The sequence below is a fragment of the Equus caballus genome, chromosome 2, assembly GCF_041296265.1.
Source record: "Equus caballus isolate H_3958 breed thoroughbred chromosome 2, TB-T2T, whole genome shotgun sequence".
In the NCBI taxonomy this organism is placed as follows: domain Eukaryota; kingdom Metazoa; phylum Chordata; class Mammalia; order Perissodactyla; family Equidae; genus Equus; species Equus caballus.
Genome location: NC_091685.1, coordinates 32904572 through 32928404, shown reverse-complemented (window position 1 = coordinate 32928404; position 23833 = coordinate 32904572). Strand labels below are relative to the sequence as shown.

At 58.1% G+C, this 23833-nt stretch overlaps 1 protein-coding gene across 50 annotated transcripts in view; it reads right to left on the bottom strand.

The window, feature by feature from the left end:
• The window catches only part of RAP1GAP (RAP1 GTPase activating protein), a 65791-nt gene that overhangs the window by 14538 nt on the left and 27420 nt on the right, over positions 1–23833 (bottom strand). For 38 of the 50 annotated variants that reach the window (XR_011432646.1, XR_002806286.2, XR_011432663.1 and 35 more), the window contains 9 exons: positions 14664–14757; positions 8302–8337; positions 7087–7134; positions 5800–5838; positions 5150–5335; positions 2090–2193; positions 1733–1811; positions 1299–1352; positions 103–186 (listed from right to left, as the gene is read on the bottom strand). Coding sequence is in view for 28 of the 50 variants with exons in the window: in XM_023635566.2 (XP_023491334.2) it covers positions 103–186; positions 1299–1352; positions 1733–1811; positions 2090–2193; positions 5150–5335; positions 5800–5838; positions 7087–7134; positions 8302–8337; positions 14664–14757 (724 nt within the window). In the remaining 22 variants the exon portion in view is untranslated. Of the gene's footprint in view, positions 1–102; positions 187–1298; positions 1353–1732; positions 1812–2089; positions 2194–5149; positions 5336–5799; positions 5839–7086; positions 7135–8301; positions 8338–10694; positions 10907–14663; positions 14758–23833 lie in introns of those variants that run through there. The other 12 variants (XR_011432644.1, XR_002806278.2, XR_011432639.1 and 9 more) reach the window with 5 other exon arrangements.

Genomic DNA, 23833 nt, shown 5'->3' with positions numbered 1-23833 from the left:
GGAAACTGAGTCCCGGGGAAGGGGCTCTCCCTGGCGAAGGTCTGAGGTCCCAGGTACACGGCCAGGTGGGTGAGAGAAAAGGGAGGGAGGAGGTGAGCACACCTGCCCAAGCTTCTGATAAATGACTCCAAACTTGAAGTTATTGCTGATAACATGCTCATCAAAGGTGACGATGAGGCGGGAAGCCTGCGGGAAGAAGATGATGGGTGAAACAGACTGCTTTTTCAAGTGACCATTTATGGCTCTTATCACCTCCCAAGCACTGTGCTGGGCACTCCACATGTGTCATCTCATTTAGTCCTCAGAACAAGCCCATGAGGGACACTCCTGCTGCCCTCATTTTACAGATGAAGAAAGCAAGGTTCAGAGAGCTTAAGTAACTTGCCTAAGGTCAACAGCTTGCAAGTGGCAGAGTTGGGACATGAACTCAGATCTGTTGAACTCCAAAGCCTCAGCCCATTGCTCCTGAGTTTTGCCCATCAGCCGCCACCCCTCCCCCACCCCTTAACACCCCACTTGCTCCTTGGCTCCTCTGTAAACCCACCTCATCATTCTAGAACAGAGCAAGTCCCACACGCTTGCCGTGGAGCCTTGAGCAAGTTGCCCTCCTCACCTTTGGCCTCAGTTTCCTCTTCTGTAACTGAGAAGTAGGACCTGATTTCTGAGGCCCCGTCCTTCGGGGGACCTTTCCTGGACCACACCACTCCCCGGGGACCTCACCCTGATCTAGGATTCAGTTGGAGCCACCACGGTTTACCTGTCTTTCAAGGCTCATGTCTTTCAGGAAGGCCCCCTAGCTCGTTGAAGACAGAAGCCCCTACCTTTTTCCCCACATCGTCACAGCACCTTGAACCCAGCACCCAGCACTCAGCACCCAAGCTGGCAGCACGACTGCTGTCTGTGGGGCAGCATTTACGGGAGTGCCTGTGTTATTCTCTCTCCCCAGGTCCTCAGGGGTCAGAAGGCAAGGCCAGTGGAGCTCCCCGGCTCAGGAGCACAGACTGAGTGCCCTTGGGAGGGTCCCAAATGGCCGTGAGTTTCCAGAGGTCATCTTTGAGGTGGACAATGCTAGGTTTAAACGCAGGCCTTCCTTATATGCTGTGCATCCCTGGGTAAGGCCCAGAACCCTTCTGGGCCTCCGGTTCCTCTTCTGTAAACTGTGGAATTTGCAGCGTTATCATGAGGACTAAGTGAGAGAACTCATGAAAAATATCCTGCACATAGCAGGTGCCCAATAAATGCTCAGTGCCCCAGTTACCCACCCACCCTGAGTGAGCAGGGCCCAGATCTAGCCATACCTTGGGGTAGAGCACAGGATAGAATCGATCCACATTCACATCTTCACACACCAGCTGCAGGAGGAAATAAGGGAGGGCCTGAGGGTGGGGCCAGGAGGAGGACCAGGGCCCTGGGCCTCCCTGGCCAAGGTCTGGGGAGGACAGCGGCAGAAAGGAGAGGGAACAGCCAAGGCTGTTTGGGATGCGGAGAACTGGGGTCCCCTATATCTAAAGAGTTCCAAAAGCATAGAGGCAGGGGACAGGAGCCCAGAGCACGTGGCAGCATGTGGACATCACGGGAACAGGCGAGAGGCCAGCCCTTGGAGACGGGGCTGCAGCGCCAGGGCTAGGATCTGGAGCTAAGATGAGGGCTCGCTCAGGCAAAGCTGCAGCCCAGCTGTGAGCCCGCCTGGGGTGCCCAAAGAGGGCTCAGCATGAAGGAGCAGAGGTCTCACCTTTGCCATCTGGACCACGTTGGGGAACTCGGTGAGGCAGGAGATGGGGATGACATCATGGTATGTCCGACACTTGGTCCTGGGAGGAGAAAGCCCACAGTGAGGGACTACGCAGTGGGAAAGGGAGATGGGAGCCCCTCCACGCAAAGTAAGACCAGGGTGGGCAGACCCCAGGGAGGACCAGAGGTGATGATGGGGGCCCAGCCTGGCTTGGGCACTAACTTGCTGTGCAACCTCAGGCAAATCCCTGCCCCTCTCTGGGCCTTGATTGGAAGAGTGGGTAAAATGGGATGGGCTTTCAGATTATAAGATCTCAGCCCTCGCTGCTGTCGCAGAATCCCCTCGCCCTGTCTTCACCTGAGCAGCAGCCGCAGGTGCTCCTGGTCCCCGATGACATCATACTTGAGTGAGAAGACAAGGTGGCCCAGGGCAGCGTCCAGTGAGTAGTAATTGAAATGCTCCTGTGGGGGAGGTGGGGGCCAGGGAGGGGGAGAGGCTGAGCCTGGGGCTTGCGGAAACCAGACCAGAAAGCCACCTCAGGCCCAGATGGGGGTCCTTCACTAACAGCAGGTGTCACGGCTAATAGCAGACTCTGCCTCAGAGAGAGCTGCATTCAAATCCCAGCTCTGCCACTTGCCAGCTGGGCAGCCTGAGAAGGTCACCTCCCTCTCTGTGCCTCAGTTTCCAAGTCTATGCAGTGGGAGTGAGGTCAATGACCCTGTGGGATGGTGGCGGGCACTAAAGAGATAAGGTGCCTGGCATAGAGTGGGTGTTCAGCGGATGTTTGCAGTAACCTTGGCTTTCTGGGTCCTCATCAATGTCAAGACCACAGCTGTACCTGCATACCTTTCTCCCAGACCCTGCCCTTCACAGGGCTGGGCATACAGTAGGTCCTTGATAAAAATATGCCGACTGACTGCTCAGCCTTGACTCTGTGGCCCCTGGAGCCAAGGACCGTGAGAAACAGGAAGTGAAACATCTCATGAACACACTGGGCGGCTCACCAGGCTGGTTCCCACCCTCCTGCCTCATCTGGAGAAGCCGCAGGGTTAGGAAGAAACATCCCAGAGGGCACAAGGGGTAGCTGTGGCAGAGGTGGGACCCCAGAGAGGAGCCCAGGGCTGGCAGCTCCAGGTGCCCAGGGCCAGGAGTGCAGAGGGATCACGCCCCAGCCAGCCCTGGGCTCCCACTGCCAGCCCCGGCCCTGAGAGTAGGGCTGGCTCGCCAGCCACACCCACCCCAGGAGTCATCCTGGAAGTAAGTCCTGTTTAAACATGAACGCCTGTGCTCAGAGGGCGGGGGCGAGAGAGGCGGGGGCCAAGGCATGTGCCCCACAAATCTGCAGCTCAGGGGCAGTCTGAGTGGACATGGGGCAGGGTCCCCCTCAGCCTCACCTGGTCACAGAGTGATGGAAACCCCCAAATGTTTGGCACCATCTGCAGAGCGGGAGTGGCAGGCACTCGGCAAGGAGAGCTACACCGAATTCCCTGGGGTGGGGAGTTCCCCGAACCCCCCTGCTCAAGCCCAGAGGAGCTAGAGCAGAGGGCTCAGGGTCCCGGGGAGTCACTGCCCAAGTCGCCCCGATCTCCTGCCTCTGCCAGGACAGGGCCCAGTGCTTCCCCAGTCATCGCACCTGGAGTCAGGAAAGGGCCCTGCCTCTCTGCACTGCTAACCTGACCCCAGCCACCATGCCTCTCCGACCCCTGACCCCTACCTCTGCAAATCCTTCTGTGCTCGAGGCACCACCTCCATTCTGTCACTTGTCACTCCTCCAACAAACTTTTCTGCCAACTATGTGCTAGACCCACACGGTTCCCCAGACCCCACCACCTGCCAGACCCGGCTGAGGGTCTCTGGATGGTGGGGGCCTAGGTCTCTCTCCACCCAAAGGGCTCAGCCCGGGGGGGCGGATCCCATGCCCTGTTCTGGGTTTGTCCCCAGGCAATGGCTCCTGAACCCAGGCCTGCTGGATTAGTCGAAGTCACAATGGGTTCCACCCCTTGTACCCCACCTTAGCACAATATCCCCCAGGGTCAGGCCAATGCCCCGGGCCCAGACTGAGGTCACGCAGCTCCCCAACCCCCCAAGGAGTCACCCCCTCTTCCCAGCACACACACGGCTAGGAGCATGACCCTCCCATGCGGCCTGTTTTTTTTTTAATATATTTGACACATAACATTGTGTAAATTTACGTGATGTTTACTTTGACACATTTATATATTGTAATCTGACTGCTGTTGTAGCGATATTTATCCCATTACATAATTACAGTACACCATTATTGTTTATTCCCATACTGTGTCTTAATGGAAGGTCAGCCAGAGCTGCTAGGTCCAATTTCTAGCTCAGTGATTGTGTGACCTTGACCAAGTCACTTCACCTCTCTGAGCCTCAGTTTCCTCTTCTGTAAAAACAGGACAATCCTGATGTCACAGAGCACTAATGAAGATGCAGTAATAACAGCTCACATGTACTGGGTGCGTACTATGTGCCAGGCACCGTTCTCAATGCTTCACATGCGCTTTTATTATCTCCACTTTTACATATGAGGAAACAGACTCAGGAAGATTAAATAACTCGCCCAAGGTCACACATCAATAAATGGAGGCGCCAACATGCGCACCCAGGCCACCAGGCTCCAGAGCCCACGCTATACTCCGCCACCTCGGAGTAAACTGACTCAGAGACAGTACCTGGCACGGAACCGGACACATCCAAGGTCCCAGCAGGTGACCTCCCCCACCAGCTCCCACAGCCTTGCCCAGTAACTCTTGCCTGGAACACCCCTGGGTGACACTCTGAAAGTTGTTACTGGGCAGGGGCCCTGCCCTGGGGCTGGTGGTGAGGCAGGGGCTGCATCCATCCAGGTCAAGCCACGACATTCCTGTGTCTTCCTATCCCCCACCTCCAGCTGCCCGAGGGCAGGGCTTGGGTCTGTTTTGTTTGCTGCTGTATACCTGGTGCCTAGACCACGGCCAGGTCTCATTATTTGCTGACCCTGACTGAGAGCTTACTTTGCACCAGATGCCATTCTAAACATCCTACAAGCATTGAAGCCTCACAGCAACCGCATGAGGTGGGTATCATCACCATCTGCTTTTACAGATGAAGAAACTGAGGCACAGAGAGAGTAAGGGACTTGCCCGATGCCCCACGTAGTAGGAGGCAAAGCCAGGATTCAAACCATGGTAGAGTCTCTGCTGGTAACCACTATGCCATAACACTGCCTTCTGCAATAAATGTTTGTTGAATAAATAAGTGAATCCATCATGTACACTCCCTGAGACTCAGGGCTCTGGGACTGTCACCCAGCCCCAGCCCAAGGGTGCTGCTTCCTCCCAGGCCTGGCCTCCCCCAGGGCTAACTGTGACCCACTCCCTCCCCAGCCCAGCTGCTCAACACCAGTAGACACCCCACCTTGCCGAGAAAGTGCTTCCGGTAGATGCGGGCTGTGGGGTTGCACTCGAGCTTCACCTTGGCCGTGGGTGACTGCAGCGGCTCTGTCTCCGGGATGCTGGTGAGTTCGTGGTTGGTGCCTTCAATCCAGTAGCCCCCGAACTGGGGCAGCAGGATGAGGGGGAATGGCCCTTCTCGCCCCAGGACCTGAAGGGGGACTCAGCTGAGAGCCACCCACACTGCACCCCACCAGGGGCCCAGGACACACCCCAACTCAGACCTGGGGCCACTTCTGCCATGGCTAAGGGGAATCCAGGGAAATCCCAGAGCCTATGTGGGTCTCAGGTTCGCATCCACCCCGTCCTGGGGACTTGCTCCAGCCCTTTCCCTCCCACTGCAGGCCCAGACCCGGACCACGTGGAGCCCCAAGTCCCATTCTCAAAGAATGAGGGGTGGGGACAGGTAGAGCTGGGAGCATGACCTTGGCTCAGAGGCCTACGGGTTCAAATGGGCTCTGAAGTCTTGGGCCTGTAAACTGAGTCCCCCACCCACATACAGCAAGGCCTGTGGTCAGGCTCCTGACAGAGAGGAGGACCTGGCGTCCAGAGCCCCTGCCTGAGTGCCTTCCAGGCTTGGGGTGGGGACTGGCTCAGGGCAGTCCAGCCCGTTACCTCGTGGACGCTCGGGTAGGGAATGTAGTCCTCCTCCGTCTGCAAAACACAAGCAGGGCCGAGGCCCCGCTGGGCTGGGGGCTGTACGCTGTGCTTCCAGCCTCCCCAGAAGGAGGCTCAGCTGCCCACCCAGGCTGGAGTGTAGACAGGCCCTGCCCTCATCTGCCCATAGCACAGGGGGCAGGGCTTGCTTTGAAAGGGTGACTCCAGGAGGCAGGGGCGGAGGCAGGCTAGCGCAGTGTGTTGGCAGCCATTTCTGGGTCTCCTCGTGCCCAGGGAAAAGGAGGATCACGGCCTCCCCAGAAGAAATCTCTGGACCTCAGTGCATGAGAACGGCCTGAAGGGCTCATTAAACACAGCCAGCTGTTGCCCCACCGCCCCCACCCCCCGCAGAGTTTCTGATGTGTGGGTCTGGGTGGGGCCCAAGAAGTGACATTCTAACAAGCTCCCAGGTGACGCCACACCACTAGTCTGAGGACCCACTTTGCGAACCCCTGCCCCGGACAAAGCATCAGGCTTATGCCTATGAACCGTCCTTTAACCCGAAGCCCTAGTCCCACTCCCCCAGGTCCAGTCCGGGTCTTTTTGGATTCTTGGGGTCCCAAATCACCAACCCAAGAACTATACGCCCATCTGAAGGAGCTACGCAGCTCCCACCCCAAGAAAATCCTGAGTCTAAACAAGAGCCCCCTCGCCTCTCCTCCAGCCCCCAGCCTCCTGTCAGTCTCCTCACGGCAGGGCAGGTCGGGGGCAACCAGGCCACCCCTCCACTTCCCCCTCCCCTCAGCAGTCCCAGGCAGAAGCTGCAGGGAGCAGGAGAGCAGAAGCCGCCTGGGCCCCGGGTTTGAGTCTTCCTGCTACTGCTGATCATCACTGGCTTGCGGACATTTCCCAGTAGGCTGTCTTGTGAGGATGGGGCTTCGCCTTTGGGAAGGGGGAGCCTGGAGGGGCAGGGTGAGTTTGCAGTGGTGTAGGTGGGGTGAGGAGGGGCGGGAACGAAGGCCCCAGGCTGAGGGCAAAGTAGGGCTCCCCAGCTCTCAGAACTCCTGGGGCCAGGGCTAGGTCCACCCTGCTCACCCCCTCGGCTGGCCCCTGGCCACAACAGGACCAACTCTCCTGTGCTGGCTGCTTGGAGGGGCAGCTGTGGCAGCCCTTCCTAGGCCCCACCCCCACCCAGGGAGGGAGCCTGCCTCCCCTTCCCCATCCCCCTCCAGGTCTGCTCTCGGGAAGCAGACAGCTCAGGCAGACAGCCCACAGAGGGTGGGGTGGGCCGTGGTTCAGACCTACTTTGAGGGGTGGTGGGAAGGCGCATCGCTGTTCATCCATCCTGCTTCCCTGCAAAGAGAAGGTGACACAGCCGTCACCCCCCCATATCACAGCCCTCCCATGCCCGCTGCCAGTGCTGCCCCCCACCGCAGGCTTGCGCCCCTTCCTGTGCAGGAGGGGAAAATCCGGCTGATGTGGGGGTGCCCCGAGGGCAGGGTGTTGGCCGGCTTGCCTACTCAGGCCTCTGCAGGGCCGGCTAGGGGGGTACCCTGGGCTGAGGGAGGCCGTTAGTGGCAGGGCGGGGCTGGGGGTTCGGTGCGGGAATGCCTGCTGCCAGGAGTGGGGGCAGGGGTGGTGTGCACGGCGTGTGTGTGTGTGTGTGTGTGTGTGTGTGTGTGTGTGTGTGTGTGAGTGCGGGGAGGGAGGCTATTGCATCTACACAGATCTGTGTTGTTGAGAGAGAGGGAGAGGGAGAGAGGGGGAGAGAGAGAGGGGGAAAGAGAAAGAGAAGGAGGGGGAGAGGTGGAGACGGACTAAGAGAGGCAGAGAAACAGGAAGGGGCAGGAGAGAGGGTCTGGAGAGAGAGCTGACATCAGGGAAAGCTCCAGAGGTTTGTTCAAGTCACTCCACCCCCCTGCCCACCTCCCAACACACACCCATGCCAAAAACAGACAGGGGCCTGGAAGACCAGGGCTGGGGGCTGGAGGGTGGGCGGGGGCAGGCAGGGGCAGGGGCTGCACTCCAGGCCGCCTGGCTCGATAACACGCCCCCCTACCTGCAGCACAGCCTCTGGGTGCCCTGTGCCCTGGCATCTGTCCCTCTTCCCATCCTCCATGGGGGTCCTGCAGAGCCTGTGGGGCCTCTTGGGGGCCGGGGGGCGGTGTGTGCATGAGGGGGTGGACCGAGGAACTGACCCCAGCCCTGCTGAGGAACTACACAGGGATGGGAGCTGGGGAGATGCAAGTGGGGCCTGGGCCCTTGGGTCAGACAGGGAGTCGGGTGCTCTCAGTCCCCATCCTCTACTCTGAGCCCCAGACAGAGGGCTCTGGACAATGCACTGCCACCATCTCCTCCCAGCACCGTCTGCCGAGGGCTCTGGGCCCGTCCTCAGAGAGGTGTAGAGCTGGAGATACAGCAAGGGCCCCAGCCCCCTCTGTGGCTCCCATAGCAAAGACCCCCACCCCCAGCACAGCCACCTCCATGGCTCCCCGGAATGGGCTACAGAGCCAACCTCACCTGCATCTTTTCAATCATCTCAAACAGATCTGTGTTCTGCAAGAGAGATAGGGAAGAGCAAGTCAGTCCTTGAGGTGGCCCAGCTGACCCTGCTAAGCCCTTGAGGAGTCTCCACCCACCCCAGCCCTCTCGGTCCCTCCAACTCTGACCAACCACCATGGACCTGTCGGAGGAGCAAGAGGGGGTGGAGGAGGCATTGCAGGAGGGGGCTCCGTGCAGCTGACCGCAGAGTTTGACCAACTACCAAGTTAAGTCAGCCAGAGCCCAGAGCCCTCCCCAGGCAGCCCACCCTACTCAGTCCCCTTCCCTGAGGGAGGAAGCTGCTGCCTCACACAGAGAGGGATGGGACCCTTGGGAAGAGACACATCTCCCCCATGCCACTGCAAGGTTGGCAATGCCAGGAGTGGCCCACGCGCCCATCAGAAGAGCCCAGCTGGGGTCCTCAGGAGGGTCTGTGGTTCCATCCTCCTCTCCTGGAAGACGGCCCCACTCTCCCCCCAAGCAGTATGGGCTGGGGGGCTGTGGGGGATAGAATGCTGGGATGTCCCACTGGTCCAACCCTTGTGTGTGAATCCACATGTACTCCCTCACCACTCACACTCCAGCCAGCCTCTCCCAGGGCTAGCCGGGGAGCACACAGGGTTAATCCGGGCATCTGCCAGCTGCTTGGCAGCTTCGGCCTCTCCAGCGCCAACTCCCTCCGAGCCTTCCTGGAAGGCGGCATCCTTGCCGGCTGGTGGGGCTGGGGGCTGGGCCTGGGAAGCCCCCAGAGTCTCTACGATGGTGCCCCTCCCCCAGCACCTCCAAGGCCTCAACTCAGCCAGCTCCTGCTGCACGGTGGGGGCACCGGCTGAGCTCACACATATGTGCTACGGGGTTGTGCACCAGCAAACACATACTCTTTCTCTCTTGCTCGAACACACACAGGCCTGCACACTAATATTTAAACACAATCTCGCTGTCCCAAAGACAGCAAACACACACAAACCCACGGGGTCTGTACACATCAATTCTTAGACTCAGAGTTAACACACATATACACGTTGGTGTCCTAAGTTACACAACAGCACATCCACTCACACACACGCACAGGACCATGCACTGTAAGAGCCCCACACACAAATGCAAACCCACCCCTGTGCAGGTCTGCACACTAGTATTTGCAGACAAAGCTACACAAAACCACTCTCACATCTGTGTGCTGAGAGACACAATAACGTGCACTCGCAGACACAGGCAGGTATGTTCATGGAAACTCAGCCACAGAGCCCCACTCTCACGTACGAGCTCACCCTCCCCCATCAAAGTCACACGCCCTGTGTAACAGACATGACAGACCTGATCTCATGACATTAAATGAGTTTTGAGAAAAAGAAAAAGCATGCAGCAACGGCGGGAGTATTTAGTCACCAAGGATGAGGGGCACCGTCTGAGCCTCACACTGCCCCTCACACCCACGTGAGTTCACGCTCTCCATCACTCACACACACACACGGAGCTCTGTTACAGATCATGAGACACAAACACCCCCCGTGCACGCTCTGAGGCCTGCTCGCAGAGGCGAAACCCACGCTGTGAAATGCACCACAGGAGCCCACGGGAGACGCTGACCCACGGTCACCTATGGCCACACCCAACACTGTGAGCTTGGAAGAGAATTCCACAGGCAGTTACAGAAGAAACCAGACACACACCTGTAGTTCAGGTAGACAAACACGCCTGTCAACCCGACACCCTGTTTAACAGCAACATCGGCGGCCACACAGCCTCAGTCCGGCACAGTCCCAGCACGACAGGGACGGGAGCACAGGAACGTCCCGCAGAGCACCCCACTCAGGGTGACCTGACGTGGCCAGGAGCAACGCACTGGAAGTCAGAGCCACATAAACACTGACACATGGTACTGTCACCCAGAGCGCACACACAGCAACAAGTGACACCCCCAATTACAGCCTCACGGACGCAGCAGACAGCCCCGCACAAGGAAGGATGTGAGCGAAGTGGCCCAGAGCACCACACAAAAGTACACCGTGCCATTCAGACCTCTCCTAAAGGGGGCAGGGGACTGGGGAAGTGGTCCTGAGGCTAGTACACACACACACACACACACACGCACACACACACGCAGTGCCACTGTAGCCACAGCCACAGACCCACCAAAAGCACTCTGTTCCGTGGGTAGCTGCAGAAAGAGCCCAAGGCCCGGGACCCCAGGACAGGGGTGTGTCCTGCGGCCGCGGTGGCCCGGTGTCAGCCCAGAAGTAACACGCCCTCCATGACGGAGCCTCGCACACCCGCCCTGGCTGGGGCAGAGCCGGCCGGGTTCCGAGGAAGTCGGGCTGCCCCGGCCCCCACGGCGCCTCTCGCCAGGCCGCCCTCGCCCTGGTCCTCACCTGCCAGCCCGCCCCAGCGGGCAGCGAGCCCCTCCGCGGACGGCCGGGGGGCGCCAGGGGCCGCGGCTGCGCCATCCCGCGCCCGGCCCGGCCCCGGTTCCCGCCCGGGCGGCGCTTCAGCTGGCCCGGCCGGCTCCGGCCCGCGCGCCCCGGCCCGGGCCCCGCAGCGCGAGCTCCGCGCTCCCGGCTCCGGCGGCGGCTCCCGGCGGCGCGCTGCCTGCGCTCGGCTCGCCGGCCGCCGGGCCCACAGGGGGCGGGGCGCCAGGTACCGGCTGCGCGGGGCCGGGGCGGGGCTTCGGGGCTCCGGGGCGGGGACAACGGAGGCCCCGCCCCCCTGCTGCCCCCCGGACTCTGCGCCTGCGTGCTCTCGCCGAGTGCTGGCAGCTCTCCGCGCGCGGGGGCCTCCCCTGGCGCCCCCAGGCTCTCCGCGGCGCACCCCACCCCGGCTTCTCTATCTTCCCAGACTCTGAGTACCCCGCCTCAGGGCCTCAAGACGGGGTTCTTGGGCCGGGCTGTGAAGCCAGGCAGGAAAAGGAGGGGGGCCCCTTGAAGACAGGGCTTTTCTGGAGCACCTACTAAATGTTGGGCCCTTCACGAGTCTCATCCTCTTCCCACACCCCGGAGGTGCGAATGTCATCCCCATTGTACAGAATAGAAAACTGATTCCAAGAGGTGGAATATGCTCACGACCACACAGCCAGGAAGCCGGGGAAAGGCCTGGAGCTGCTCTCCCCTCCCTCCTCCTAACTCCCCTCCCTGCTAACGCCTGGCAGGCCCCATGCCCATACCCCTGAAGGGGCCTCATCTGCCCCTGAACCTGGGGGAGGCGACCACAATGCCTGGGTAGGGGCAGCCAAGGCCCCACGGTATGGAGTGGACTTCAGGACATGTGGGTTCTAGCTCTGGCCTTGCTACAACTTACTGAGTAGACTTGAGTGAGTCCCTGCGACATCTGTAGGCCTCAGTTTCCCCATCTATAAAATGTAAGCGCTCTGCAGGCCCTTCCAGCTGACTCTGCACTGTGTCTGCCGCTGTACAGTGGGGGCAGGGCCGGGGCCTCAGTGCCCCCTCCCCAGACGGATGCTGGGAAAGTGGCAATTGCTTTCTGAGCTGTAGCCAAGTCAACACCAGCTGCTTTGGACCCTGCAGGGGCAGGGCTGCCCACCAGCTCAGTGCCCAGCCTCTCTTCAGCTTCCTGAAGGAGGTGCTGGCCGCTGCCCACCACCCTCCCTCTCCAGGGCCAAGGGTTCCTGGAAGGAAGGCACTGCGCCTTCCTTTCCCCCAGACCTGGCCCTGGGTCAGGCTGGAGCCCACGGAGCCGGCGGGAACTCCGGAGATGTGTGTTCCAGACATGGTGTAGCTTTGTTTTTAATAATTAACAGCAGCAAATATTGATTTACTCAGGCACTTCCAGGCCTGAGCGCTTCCGGGCACCCATCGAAATGCAGCCAGAGAAACATCCATTCCCACACTGCCCCGGGGGGAGGCAAGATCTACTCACATCTCCAGAGACGTCTGTGTGCCAGTGGAGTGGAGGGTGTGCACACGTGTGCATGCAGCTCTGTGTGTGTGTCTGTGTGTGTGAGTGACTCTGAGACCAGATGTGGCTGTGTATGCACAGACATCCTGGGTATGTATATTTGTATGTTTCTACATGTGTATCTATATATACATGCATGTGTACATGTGCAGGTCTCAGAATACATCTGCAGACGTGAATGCATCTGTTTTGTGTCTGTCTGACTATATCCGTAGGTGTGAGTAGGCTGTGTACGTATGTGTGTGCAGATTTCCGACCCCACAGGAGAGAAACCCTTGCACAGGGGCAGGGTGGGTCGGTAGCTCAGTGTCTGTACAAATGTGGCTTCCCACCGAGAGGGGGATGTCCTTCTGGGTGTTCTGTCTTGCCCTGGGAATGTAATTGTAATGATAATGATAATAGTTCAGTTTCCTGATTTCTACTTTCCAAAGTTACTTTCATGATCTAAACATGATGTTTATATAATGTTATAAGCCAATGTTACCTCAATGAAACAAAAATGACAATTTAGACCAAGTTACTCTCACAGTCATCACCCCATTGCAAACTGACAAGACGTCTGGAGAAGGAACTGTCACCTCTCTTTCACAGCTGCCCAGAGAAGGACAAGGATTTGCCCATTGGCCAGGGAGGTCCCTTGCCCCTCAGAGCAGCTCCATCAACATTATAAATGTGTGCAGAGTTGGGGTGCTGGGGGAAGGGGATGGAGAATGTGTCACGGGCCTGGGTTCCCTCAGCACCACCACTGGTTGCTGGGGATCCAGACAGATCGCTCAGTCTCTCCGGGCCCTGGTTTCCTCCCCTGTCAAAGGAGGACGATCCACAGACTGTGTCTTGATTCTGGGGTGGGGCAGGGGTGGGCAGTCGGGACCGGGCGGTTTGGAGCCCGCTGTCTGGACTATGTTGGCATGAACGGAGGCTTCTAGCCAGACAGGGCGGAGGCCAGGAAGCCTGAGGGGCGGCGGCTTAGAGCTAATCTGAGAAGGCCAGCCCCAGGCTCTCAGAGCAGGCAGAACTCAGGGCAATGGGCTGTTCCAACCCTCACTGTCCTGATGGGAAGACTGAGGCCCAGGGAGGGGAAGCTAGGGTCCCAGGGCACATGGCCCTTGGTGAGAACCCAGGCCTCCTCCCAGGTACTTAGCAGGGGACTGGGAGCCTCACTCGTGAACCCAGCTGCCATGGAGTAGTTTCGTTCCCGCCAAGCGCCAGGATGCACATGGCCCAGTCTTGGGCTGTTGCTCAGGCACAGCGAGCAGGACAGGGTGTCAGGAACCCCCTGATGCTGTCCCTACGACCTCCACTTGGGACCCCCTTGGAGGTGGTGGTCCCCCACAAGGACACCATTCCTTGGCCACCTGCCCTCTGGCCTGGGAGAAGTACATGGCCCTTGTTCCAGGCCAGAGCGCTGGGAGAGCAGCTTGGCAGATCCTGCCTCTGTGACCTTGGGAAAACCACTTCACCTCTCTGAGCGTTTGGATCCTCATCTGGAGAATGCCTACCACCCAAGGTTTGATGAAAGGACCAAGAGGCATGATGTCTGTGGACGTGCTTTAGAAACTGTAAAGTGTGCTGCAAAAGTGAGGGCTTATTACCCTCTGCATTAGGCCACAAGACCAGGCACTCTGATCAGACAGCCTGAGTTCCAGTCCTAGTCCTGTGGCATCCTACCTGTGTGTCTTTGAGCAAGTAACTTAACCTCTCTGAGCCTCGATTTTCTCATCTGCAAAATGGGACTAAAAGTAGCAGCTATCATATAGTACTTATAGTTTAAGGATGAAATGTGATACTGCGTGTAAAGCAGTAAGTACCTACCTGGCACATAGTAAATCTCAATAAATACCAGCCGTTATTATTGGTATTTGACACTCTGTGTAAATTGTTTAGCTATGTATCTATTGACTGGACTATGGCTCCTTAAGGGTAGGGTCTGTGTCAGATTGATTTCTGGTCCTATCGGCGCCCAGCACGAAGTCTGACACAAATCAGATGCTGGGCAAACATTCGATTTTGATGATAACCACAATAATAGCCTCATTTATCGGGCTCTTATTCTGTGCCAGATATTGTGCATGGAATGCTGCATGGGCACTTTTTAATTTAATCCACACAATGGCCCTGTGAAGTGGGTTATACCCGATTTACAGAGGAGGAAACTGACGGTGCTGTGGATCATGAAGATAATGAAGAAGAGCTGGTTGGCATGTTTATTCCCAGCTGCTTTGCCCCAGCCCCCAAAAGTGCTGCACACCCTGGTTCCACCTCTGAGACTGGGCCAGGCCCACCCAGGGGTGAGGAGTGGGATCCCCTCGGGGGGTCTAAACCCCAAGCAGCATCTCCCTGAACAACTGACCTCTGCCCGGTAGTCATTCTTAGGTATCCCTCAGCCCCAGGGGGCTCCAGACCAGAGGCAGTGGAGGAGGGACACTTACCTTAGGGCGGCGTGAAGCAGTGTGGGAGGGATCTAAGTCCACTCGTGTTAGGTCTAGTGCCTGAGGGAAGCGCTGGTTCTGCCCATCACTCCTCCTGGAAGAGAAAAAGAGTCTGAGGTCAGAGAGAGACCCAAGCTGGGAGATTGGCGAAGTTTGGGAGGAAGAGTCACCCTGAGAGCTGGGGGACTTGAGGAGGGGTAGATTTCATGGGAGGAGGGCGTTCTGGGTTCCCCAGGAGAAGGGAGAGGAGGGGCTTCCTGAGCAGCACTGCCAAACAGCCCTCCCTCCCCAGAGATCAGAGATGTGGACAGGGTCTCTCCCCAAGCTCTCCATTAGGGCTCCCTAACACATGCTCCAGCCACGAGGTGTCCACAGCCCAGTCTGAAATTCTGAAGGTGGGTAGACTGAGGCAGGGGGCAGTGAGGGTCATTGTAAAGGGCTGAGCCCTGACCTCTGGACTAAGCAGGGAGCCCCAGCCTGTCTGGACCCCTCCCTGAGCCTTCAGGGAGGCAGCAGCCTTCGGGCTGAGAGGCCACAGAGCTCCTGCTATTATTAATAACAATAAGAATAACCGACAGTCACTGGGCCCACTAGGCTCCAGGACAGTTACTGGGCCCAATAGGCTCCAGGCCCCACGCCGAGCCCCTCTTTCCAGGCCTGAGGGCACAGGCTTCTCAGCATGCTGCATCCCTCTTTACAGGTGAGGACCCAGGGCGTGCAGAGGTCACACAGCCCGTCAGCAGCAGAGGCAGCACCTGCCTGACTGACTCTGAGCCCAGACTCTGCCCACACCCATGCCCCTCCCTGGGGAAAGGAAGCAGGTCTGGTGAGGGTGAAGTCAGCTCCTCACCCCAGAAAGCCTGCCGGGGAGGCCACCTCTGGGATCAGGGAGAGGAAGTGCCCAGTGGTTCCTGGGACCCAGGGAGCCCAGGGCCGGGTGAGCAGACCTGCCTTCTGCCTGCCTCCTAGGGCCGCCCTGTCATGGCTGCACACGCACCCCGGTCCCATCGACCCAGGCTGGTCCCGAGAGGGTGAGTCATTCAGGCCACCAGATGATCCTCAGCGGCCCTGGGAGGGCCTGACTCAGGCAGACCTGGGACTGCCACACCCCAACAGGGGAAGGGCCTGCAGGAGCCTGGCCCAGGAAGGAGACCCTGCGGAAGCTCTGAACCCCCTGCCGACTCCCCTCGGCCCAGGAACGCCTGCAGCCCTGCTGCAGGCACCAGGCGCCCCTCCACCTCCCAGGGGTGCCGGCGTCTTACAAGGGGGCCCTGCTCTGGGCAGTGCTTGACCCAGAAGAAAGGTATGGTGGCAGTGGCATTGCAAGCCCATGACATCAGTGTCAGGGACATATTCCCAGGCACTGACGTGCTGTGTGACCTTGAGTCAGTGACACACCCCTCTCAGCCTGTTTCCAAAAAACTTCATCACAAAGCCTCGGCAGCTAGCAGGTGTTCCCTCCATGAATTCTTTGGCATTCCTTCACTCATGGTAAACTCTGGCTCCCTAGGTTAGAAGTCTCATTAAGTATTGGTTGAATGGATGAACAGTTGAATGAATGAAGGAAGGTTAGCAGTAGGGAGGCACTGAAGGTTTGTGAGCAAGGGAATGGCCTAAACCCGGGTTCCTGTAGACAGCAAGGTGCAATGATGGGGGGGAGAGACTGGAGACGAGCGAATAGCGAGAGGCCCATAGAAATGGTCCAGGCGAATTCCACTGAGGCTGCCATGGGGGCTCTGTGTTGAGACCTACTATGTGCCCAGAACTATGTCAAACATATCACACCCTCACTACAGTGCTGGGAGGTTGGCATTATGTATCCCCATTTTTACAGATGGAGAAACTGAAGCTCAGAGAGGTGAAGCCGCTTACTCTAGCAAGTGGGTGACAGAGCCAGGATTTACAGCCCATGCCCTTGACCGAGGAGGGCCAGTGCCAGTGGGACGGAGAGCGGAGGCTTCCCAAGGGCCAGGGAGTCCTGGGGTTGAAGCCCAGATGTGGCTGGGTCCCCCTGAGGGGAGGGACCACTGTTTGGGTGTGGCCCTGGTGGCCGAGTGGAGGTGGTTGCCCATGATCAAGCTATTTGTGTGGTGTCCTTCTGTCTGTCCCCTCACACGCCCCCAGGCTCAGACAGCAGCCGCTGCAGGTCAGCCTGGCAGCAGCTCTCTAATGCACTCCCTTTCTATAACCCTCTCAGCCTCAGTTTCCCCATGTCCAAGTACTCATCTCACTTAGGACAGCTCATGTTGGTGCAGGACTAGGGAGGTCTCTCCAGATAAGGGGGCTCTGATTCCATCCAGGACCCTGCCTTGAGGCCCTCAGCTCTCCAGCTCCAGGCTGGCCAGAGTCCGCCCTTCCCGGCAATGTCCAGCCCCCCCAACTCCCCAGGCGACTCCTCCACCAAAGGTCATTGCTGAGGCTAAAGGGGGGGGGGGGGGGGAGTTGCTCCAGGAAGAGGACAGAGCAGGAAATCAGAAGCTCTGGGCCCTGTCTGGCCCCATCCATCCCAGGCCTGAAGGGACAGAAGGACAGAAGGACCTGTGCTTTGCCCGGTTTTACTTAATCCTCACAGCTCCCCAGTGAGACAGGTGCTCAAAAACTGCCACTTTCCACATGAAGAAACAGAGGCTCAGAAAGGTACATTAACTTGCCCAAGGTCACACAGCTAATGAGGCAGAGCCAGCATGTGAACCCAGGTTTGTCACTCCAGAGCCCAAGATGTGAACTTCACAGTATGGACAGCCAGCCCTGTGGACCCAGCAAGTCATGATGGAGAGGTCGTAATAATAATAGTAACAACAGCGTCGGCGGCCAATGCCGATACAGGACGTACTGCAGGCAGGCTCTGCTCTAACTGCGTTATTTGTATTAACTCGTTTAACCCTCATCTTTCAGAGGAGGGAACAAAGACACAGAGAGGTTAAGCAACATGTCCAAGGTCACGCTGATAGTAAGTGAAATACAGGGGACCTGAACCCCCGACCATCCGGGTCTGGATGCTGGGCCCTAATGCTACAGTATACCGCCTCTTACTAAGTAGCAGTTGCTCAATGCTTTCGAAGAAATCCATAAACTCAGCCTCTCTTCCCGCACCATCTCTTGCCCCCTTTCTAGCCCTCCGCTCCCCTCCCCTTCTGCCTCTGCAGACCTCCCTCCCCTATTCGGTCATTTTCCTCCCGCACTTGAACCTCTCTGCCCCTCTCCTCTCTCTCCTATCCCACCTTGCCTCTCCTGGCCTCCACCATTCTATTCACATGGGGTCCCCGAAGTCTCTGCCCCCTCCCCACTTCTCTGGAAACCTTCCTGACCCTATGGCCTGGCTCAGCTTAAAATGCTTTGCAATCTTCCCGCACACACAGCAGCCGGGACGTGCCTGGAGCATGCCGGGACATGGGGAGCTCTCCCCTCTTTTCCCTTCCTCCTGCCATGACCGTAGTCATATCTGCACAGCACTCAACAGTTTACACAGACCTTGTCTCATTCGATCACCCAGCAGCTTTGTGAGGCTGGACTATTACCAACCTTTTTTCCAGATAAGAAAACTGAGGTCCAGGGGCTGGCCCCGTGGCCGAGCGGTTAAGTTCGCGCGCTCCGCTGCAGGCGGCCTAGTGTTTCGTTGGTTCGAATCCTGGGCGCGGACATGACACTGCTCATCAAACCACGCTGAGGCAGCGTCCCACATGCCACAGCTAGAAGGACCCACAACAAAGAATATACAACTATGTACCGGGGGGCTTTGGGGAGAAAAAGGAAAAAATAAAATCTTTAAAAAAAAAAAAAAAAAAGAAAAAGAAAACTGAGGTCCAGAGAGATTAAGTGACAAGCCCAAGATCACACGAGGGAAAGGGCAGTGCCAGGTTTAACCCCAGCCCAGGGTTCTTCTATTACACACATCACAGCAGCTCTCAACCCAGGCCCTCAGTCCTGTCACCTAGCCATGGCCCACAGTGACCTCCCCATCGCAGCCCCTGGCTCCTGCAGCCACCACCAAGCATCTTCCCTAGGTCCGGCTCCTACCCTGCCCGGTCTGCCTGGACACCTGCCTACAGGTACAGGACACCTGGACACAGGAAAAGGCGGCAGCCAGAGAGGAGGTAACTTGCCCAAGGTCACACAGAAAGCAGGAGCCAGCCTTGAGTCTGGGCCAAGTACACTCCAGGGTCACCTTCAGGCCCTGTGGGTGCATGGCCACCAGCCAGCTGGCCCCAGCTTCCCCCGCTCTTGGAGCACCCATCTCTTCCAGGGAAAGGGCGCGGCAGGGGTGTGGGGGTAGGGCCCGGCAGCCCAGCTCCTGAGTGGGCGGGGCCAGGCGGAAGCTGCCGGCACCCAGGTTTCTTGGCAACCGTCTCTGTACCTCCTCCCCTTCCCCTTATCTCCACATCAGGTAACAATAATAATCACACTGTCGTGAGTGCAGCTCTTTGTACTTTTCAAAAGCCCTCTTTCTCTGCTCCCTCCTGGGAGTCTCACCGGAACTGGAGAGGGAGATAAGGCAGTTGCTAGGATCCCCAATTCCCAGAAGGGTAAACTGAGGCTTGGAGAAGTTAAACCACCACCTTGATCCCACCCAGCCTGGTGGGAGAAGACCAGGAACTAGAACCCAGGACTTCCACCAGTCCAGGGCTCCAGATGCTGCACGGGGTGGGGGCATCTCGGCGGGGCCCGGCACTCTGCAAAACACGTCAGACCCCGGCATGGTGGGGGGATGGGGAAGACCGAGGACAGGGCACCAGAGGCCTCCCTGCATTGCTCCCACCTGTTAACCAGCTGGAGTGTTGGTGGGAGGGTCCTGTCTTTATGTCTCTTCTGCAAAATGAGAGGGAAGGTACCCACCTCATAAGGCTGCTGTGAGCCAGGGAGCAGAGGAAGCCGGGGAATACAAGTGTTTGCTGTTATTATTATTATTAATTATTAGCCACTCTCCTGGGGAATCCCACCCTTTCAGGACACCAGAGGAGCGGCTGGGCTGTCCTGTGAGGAGGACTTGGCCCTTTGGCCATCCAGAGATAGCTGCCCTGGATGGAGGTCCCAGGTGGGTCTGGCCCCCGTTCACCCCCAGCCTCGCCTCCACACACGCCCCCTTCCTGTCCTGCCCCAGCCTCCCTGTCCTAGCCTGGCGGGGCTGCAGGCAGTTTTCCAACAAGCCATGCTGTTTCATGCCACTGAGCCTCTGCACAGGCTGTTCCCTCCACCCAGGGCTTCCCTTTCCTTCCTTTCTGCCTGGTGAACTATTCGTGCTTTAAAATTCAATTTAAACAGGTGAAACTCAGGTGGCCAGAGCAGGGGACATGTGACCCCCAAGGCAGGAAGGCTGTGATGGGGATCAGGAGAGCTGGACAGGGGCCGGACAGCACACACACAAGTTGGGAAACAAGACTTGGTGGTGGGGAGGCAGAGGAGAGGCTCAGGGAGCCAGGGAGCACAGGGCCACAAAGGATTTGGGGGGGCTAGCCCAGGGCAGGGGCCTGAGGGGTCCAGGCCAGCCCAGCGTGGGTCACCAGGAGTCAGGGTCCCTTGAGTCTCCTGGTCTCCATGAGACCGACTGGTTGTCCCAACCCGGTGATGCATGTGGGAGGAGGGGACCCAGACCTCCAAGGGAGAAGGGGTGCGGAGGGCCCCTCTGGATGGGGCTTGGGGGCTGTCTGTGTCTCGCAGCCATGACATTAGTCTGAGGGGACTCTAATCGCCTGAAACCAGAGGCTGGAGGTGGCCCTGGAACTGCCCCCTCCCCCAGGGGCCACAGAGGCCCATTGTCTCGGAGCTCAACCAGCCGGCAGCTCCCCCTCCTGCCCGTTTGCCCCTGGCCCTGCCAAGGTGCCAGGGAAGGTGGCCAGGGGCGGCCCGGTGAGCGAGTTCCTGAAACTAGATGCAGAGAGACCGGCCCCCTCCTCCCGAGGCCCCCAGGGAGGGACAAGGTAGTAGGGGGTCAGGTATGGTGGCTCCTGGCTCTGCTTTCCCCGGGCACCTTTGAGCTCCACCAGGACTCAAGAGGGGGCGTGAGGGCAGGGAGCCCAGGGCTGCGACGTCCTGTAATCCTTAGAACAACAACCCCGATGGAGAGCTGCTCTTATCTGCACCCCACTTCCAAATACGGAAGCTGAGGCTCAGCGAGGTTGCAAGCCGGGCCAGGGCTCTCACAGCCAATGGGAGGCAGAGACGGCGGGTCCCCTGGGGTGGGAGGAGAGGCCTCGGGCTCCAGGCTGGGCAGAGTGGGTGAGCAGGAAGGTGGCACACGGGGCCCCCAGCCTCACCCTGCGCTGGCCGAGCGCCGAGACACCCGGATCCCGGAGCTGGGCCAGGCGGTGGCCTCCTGAGCAAACAGCAGGCTGGCAGCCCAGAAAGAAGGTCATGGGACCGGCTCCCCCCCGGGGCACAGCACCTGGGGACTGGGCCTCCCGTCCACCTGCTGCCTGCCAGCCAGCGCCTTCCCTGCCCAGGTGCCCAGCCCTGCTGTGGCTGAAGCCTGACCCTGCCCGGCTCCCTGGGGAATGACTCCTCCCTGCGCCCAGGGCAGGGGGAGGAGTGACACTGAGATGACCTAGCCATGGGGCCTCTTCCTGCCCGGGTAATAACAACATCTGCTTACCCCAGCTGGCACCTTACAGTTTACACACTGCCTTCGCTTGAGACCTTGTCAAGAACAGCCTCGCAAGGAACCTACAGCAGGGAATGTGGTCTCCACTCTACACAGAAGACAACTGAATGCAGCCGGACAGAGGTGGCGGCCTACCCAAATGCCACACCTGAAGCTCAAACTCCGCTGTTCCATTCCTTGTCCCCATCAGCACAGAACAACTCCCACCGCTGGGCCTGGCACCCAATGGCCACCTGGGGAAAGGGTGGGCCAGCACCCACGATCAAAGACCTTCCAGGCACCTCAAAGCCCACACGTGGTCTTACAGCCCAGCCTCGCTCATTAAGCTCACTGTCCTTCCCGCCTCTGCCCAGGGGTGGGGGGGTGTCCTCTCCCTTCTCTGAACCCCATGTGCTCCCCCGCCCACTCCCCCCCTCACTCACCCACTCCTCCACCTGCCCGCATGCCTGTGCTCACTCCCTCATTCTGGACGCACATCCTGACACCTGCTCTGGGCCAGACAATGTGCTGCGTGTTGGCATCAGAGTGGGGTGAGCCAGGCCTCCCCCACCTCAAAGCAAAGCCCCAGTGCCACCCGCCTGGACTGTCCCCTAGCTGTTCCCGGTGCTCCCTGGGCCTCACTGCCCAGACACTGAACCCTCCAGTGCTGAGGCCTTGTTTAGTCCATCCCTCTCCCTCCCTGTGCGTGGGTTGGCTGCCTTATGGCCCCAGGCCAGTCTGGGAGCAGAAGTCCCTGCTGGGCCAAGGTAAAACCCCCTTGGAGAGGGACAAGGTCACCGTCTCTTAACCAAAGGTGACAAGGAGAGGCCCTGGCTCTGCCTCTAAATCGCTGTGTGCACAGGATTAGTCACCATAACCTAAGCAGTGTCCACTGAACACTGGGGCTCAGATTAGATGACGCTGAGGTCCGGCTCTGACATTCCCCAGGAGCGTGAATCGGGGAGCGAGACCCGGGAGCTGCGTTCACCAAAAACTGGCTGAGACCAGAATCCCGGAGGGCTTCCTCTGTGCCGCAGGGGCTGTAGAGGGGACCTGAAACTCCTCCAAGTTGCTTCTCTTCTCTGAGCCTCAGTTTTCTCATCTGCAGAATGGGATAGTAACACCACTTTGCAGAACTGTTGTGTAGAACAAATTAGATATTATATGTACAATCTGACTAGCCTAGAGGTGAGTATACAGTAGGTGTTCAATAAATTACAGGCTCCTTCCTGGAGAAGCAGTGTAACATCAGAGGTGTGGGCTCTGAAGCCAGACTGCCTGAGTTTGTATCCTAGCTCTGCCTCTTAACAGCTGTGTGACCTTGGGTAAGTTACTTAACCTCTCTGAGCCTCCATTTCCTCATCTCTAAAATGAGGACAACAGTGCCTGCCTCCAAAGGCTGTCATGAGGATTGAATGAGTTCATACATTGTAGGTAAACATGAACCCTGAGCATTGCCTGGCCTAAGCTTCTCTCTTCCTTTCTTCCTTCTTTCCTTCCTCTGTAGGCTCCTGAGGACTGAGGCAGGATTCCAAGGTGAAAGTCACGAGAAGCGAGACTAAAGTACAACATAAACGGTGTGAGAAGCAGAGCCGGCAGAGAGTAAAACCGTCAGCCGTGCGAGGTAGTGAGCTCCCTGTCAGGCAAGGGCAGGCAGAGCCTCTCAGGGAAGGAGATTTGAAGGTGCGGGGACAAGAGGAGTAAGGGAGCACAGGGCTTGATTAGACGACCCCCCAGGCGCCTCCCATGTTTGGAATCTTTGCCTCTTGATGACTCTGGGGTCCCCGTGGCCAAGGGCAGAGGCAGCGGATAAATTCCCCTGATTCAGAGGAAATGGATTAGCTGGGTCTGCTGTGGACACACAGAGGGCTACGGCTTCTCCACAGGTGGTGGCCTCTCCTATTGAAGATGAAAACGTGCAGACTCCTTGCCCAGCAACTCCATTTCTAGGCATTTATTCTCCAGAAATACACAAATGCACAAAAATAAATGAACAAAGGCCACTTGTGGCAGGAGGGTTTGTGACAGACACAACCTGGAAGCCATCCCAACATTCACCCCAGGAAGCTCGTTATGCCCATCAAGGCTCACACGGATGCAGAACACGCGGCAGCGACAAGGAGGTCTCTGGTCCTGACGGAAAAGGGGTTTGAGGCCTACTGTTAAGTGAAAAAAGCAAACTGCACAGGAAAAATCTCACTTGTAAAAATAAAAAATTACGTGGCAAAGTTCACACGGGTTACCTCTGGGAAGACGGACCGCTCGGAACTTCTGCCTGTGACAGGAGGCATTTTTCTGTATTGTCTGGATTTTTATGATGACCACTTATTATTTTTGTAATGAGAAAAAAATGAAAGATTTTTCAAAACGGAGCACTTGCTATGAGACAGCTCTCGGGGGACCCGACTCCTTGACCTTTCCCAGTCATCTCGAGAAGGAGATATTCACCACTCCTTAGTCCAAGGAGGAGAAGCTGACACCAAGGGAGGTGAGACACCATGGCCGAAGTCCCCCGGCCAGGAGTGACAGAGCTGGGCTGTCCCCCCAGTCCTGGCTGGCTCTGAGGCCCATACTCTTTCCTCTACATTAGGCATTA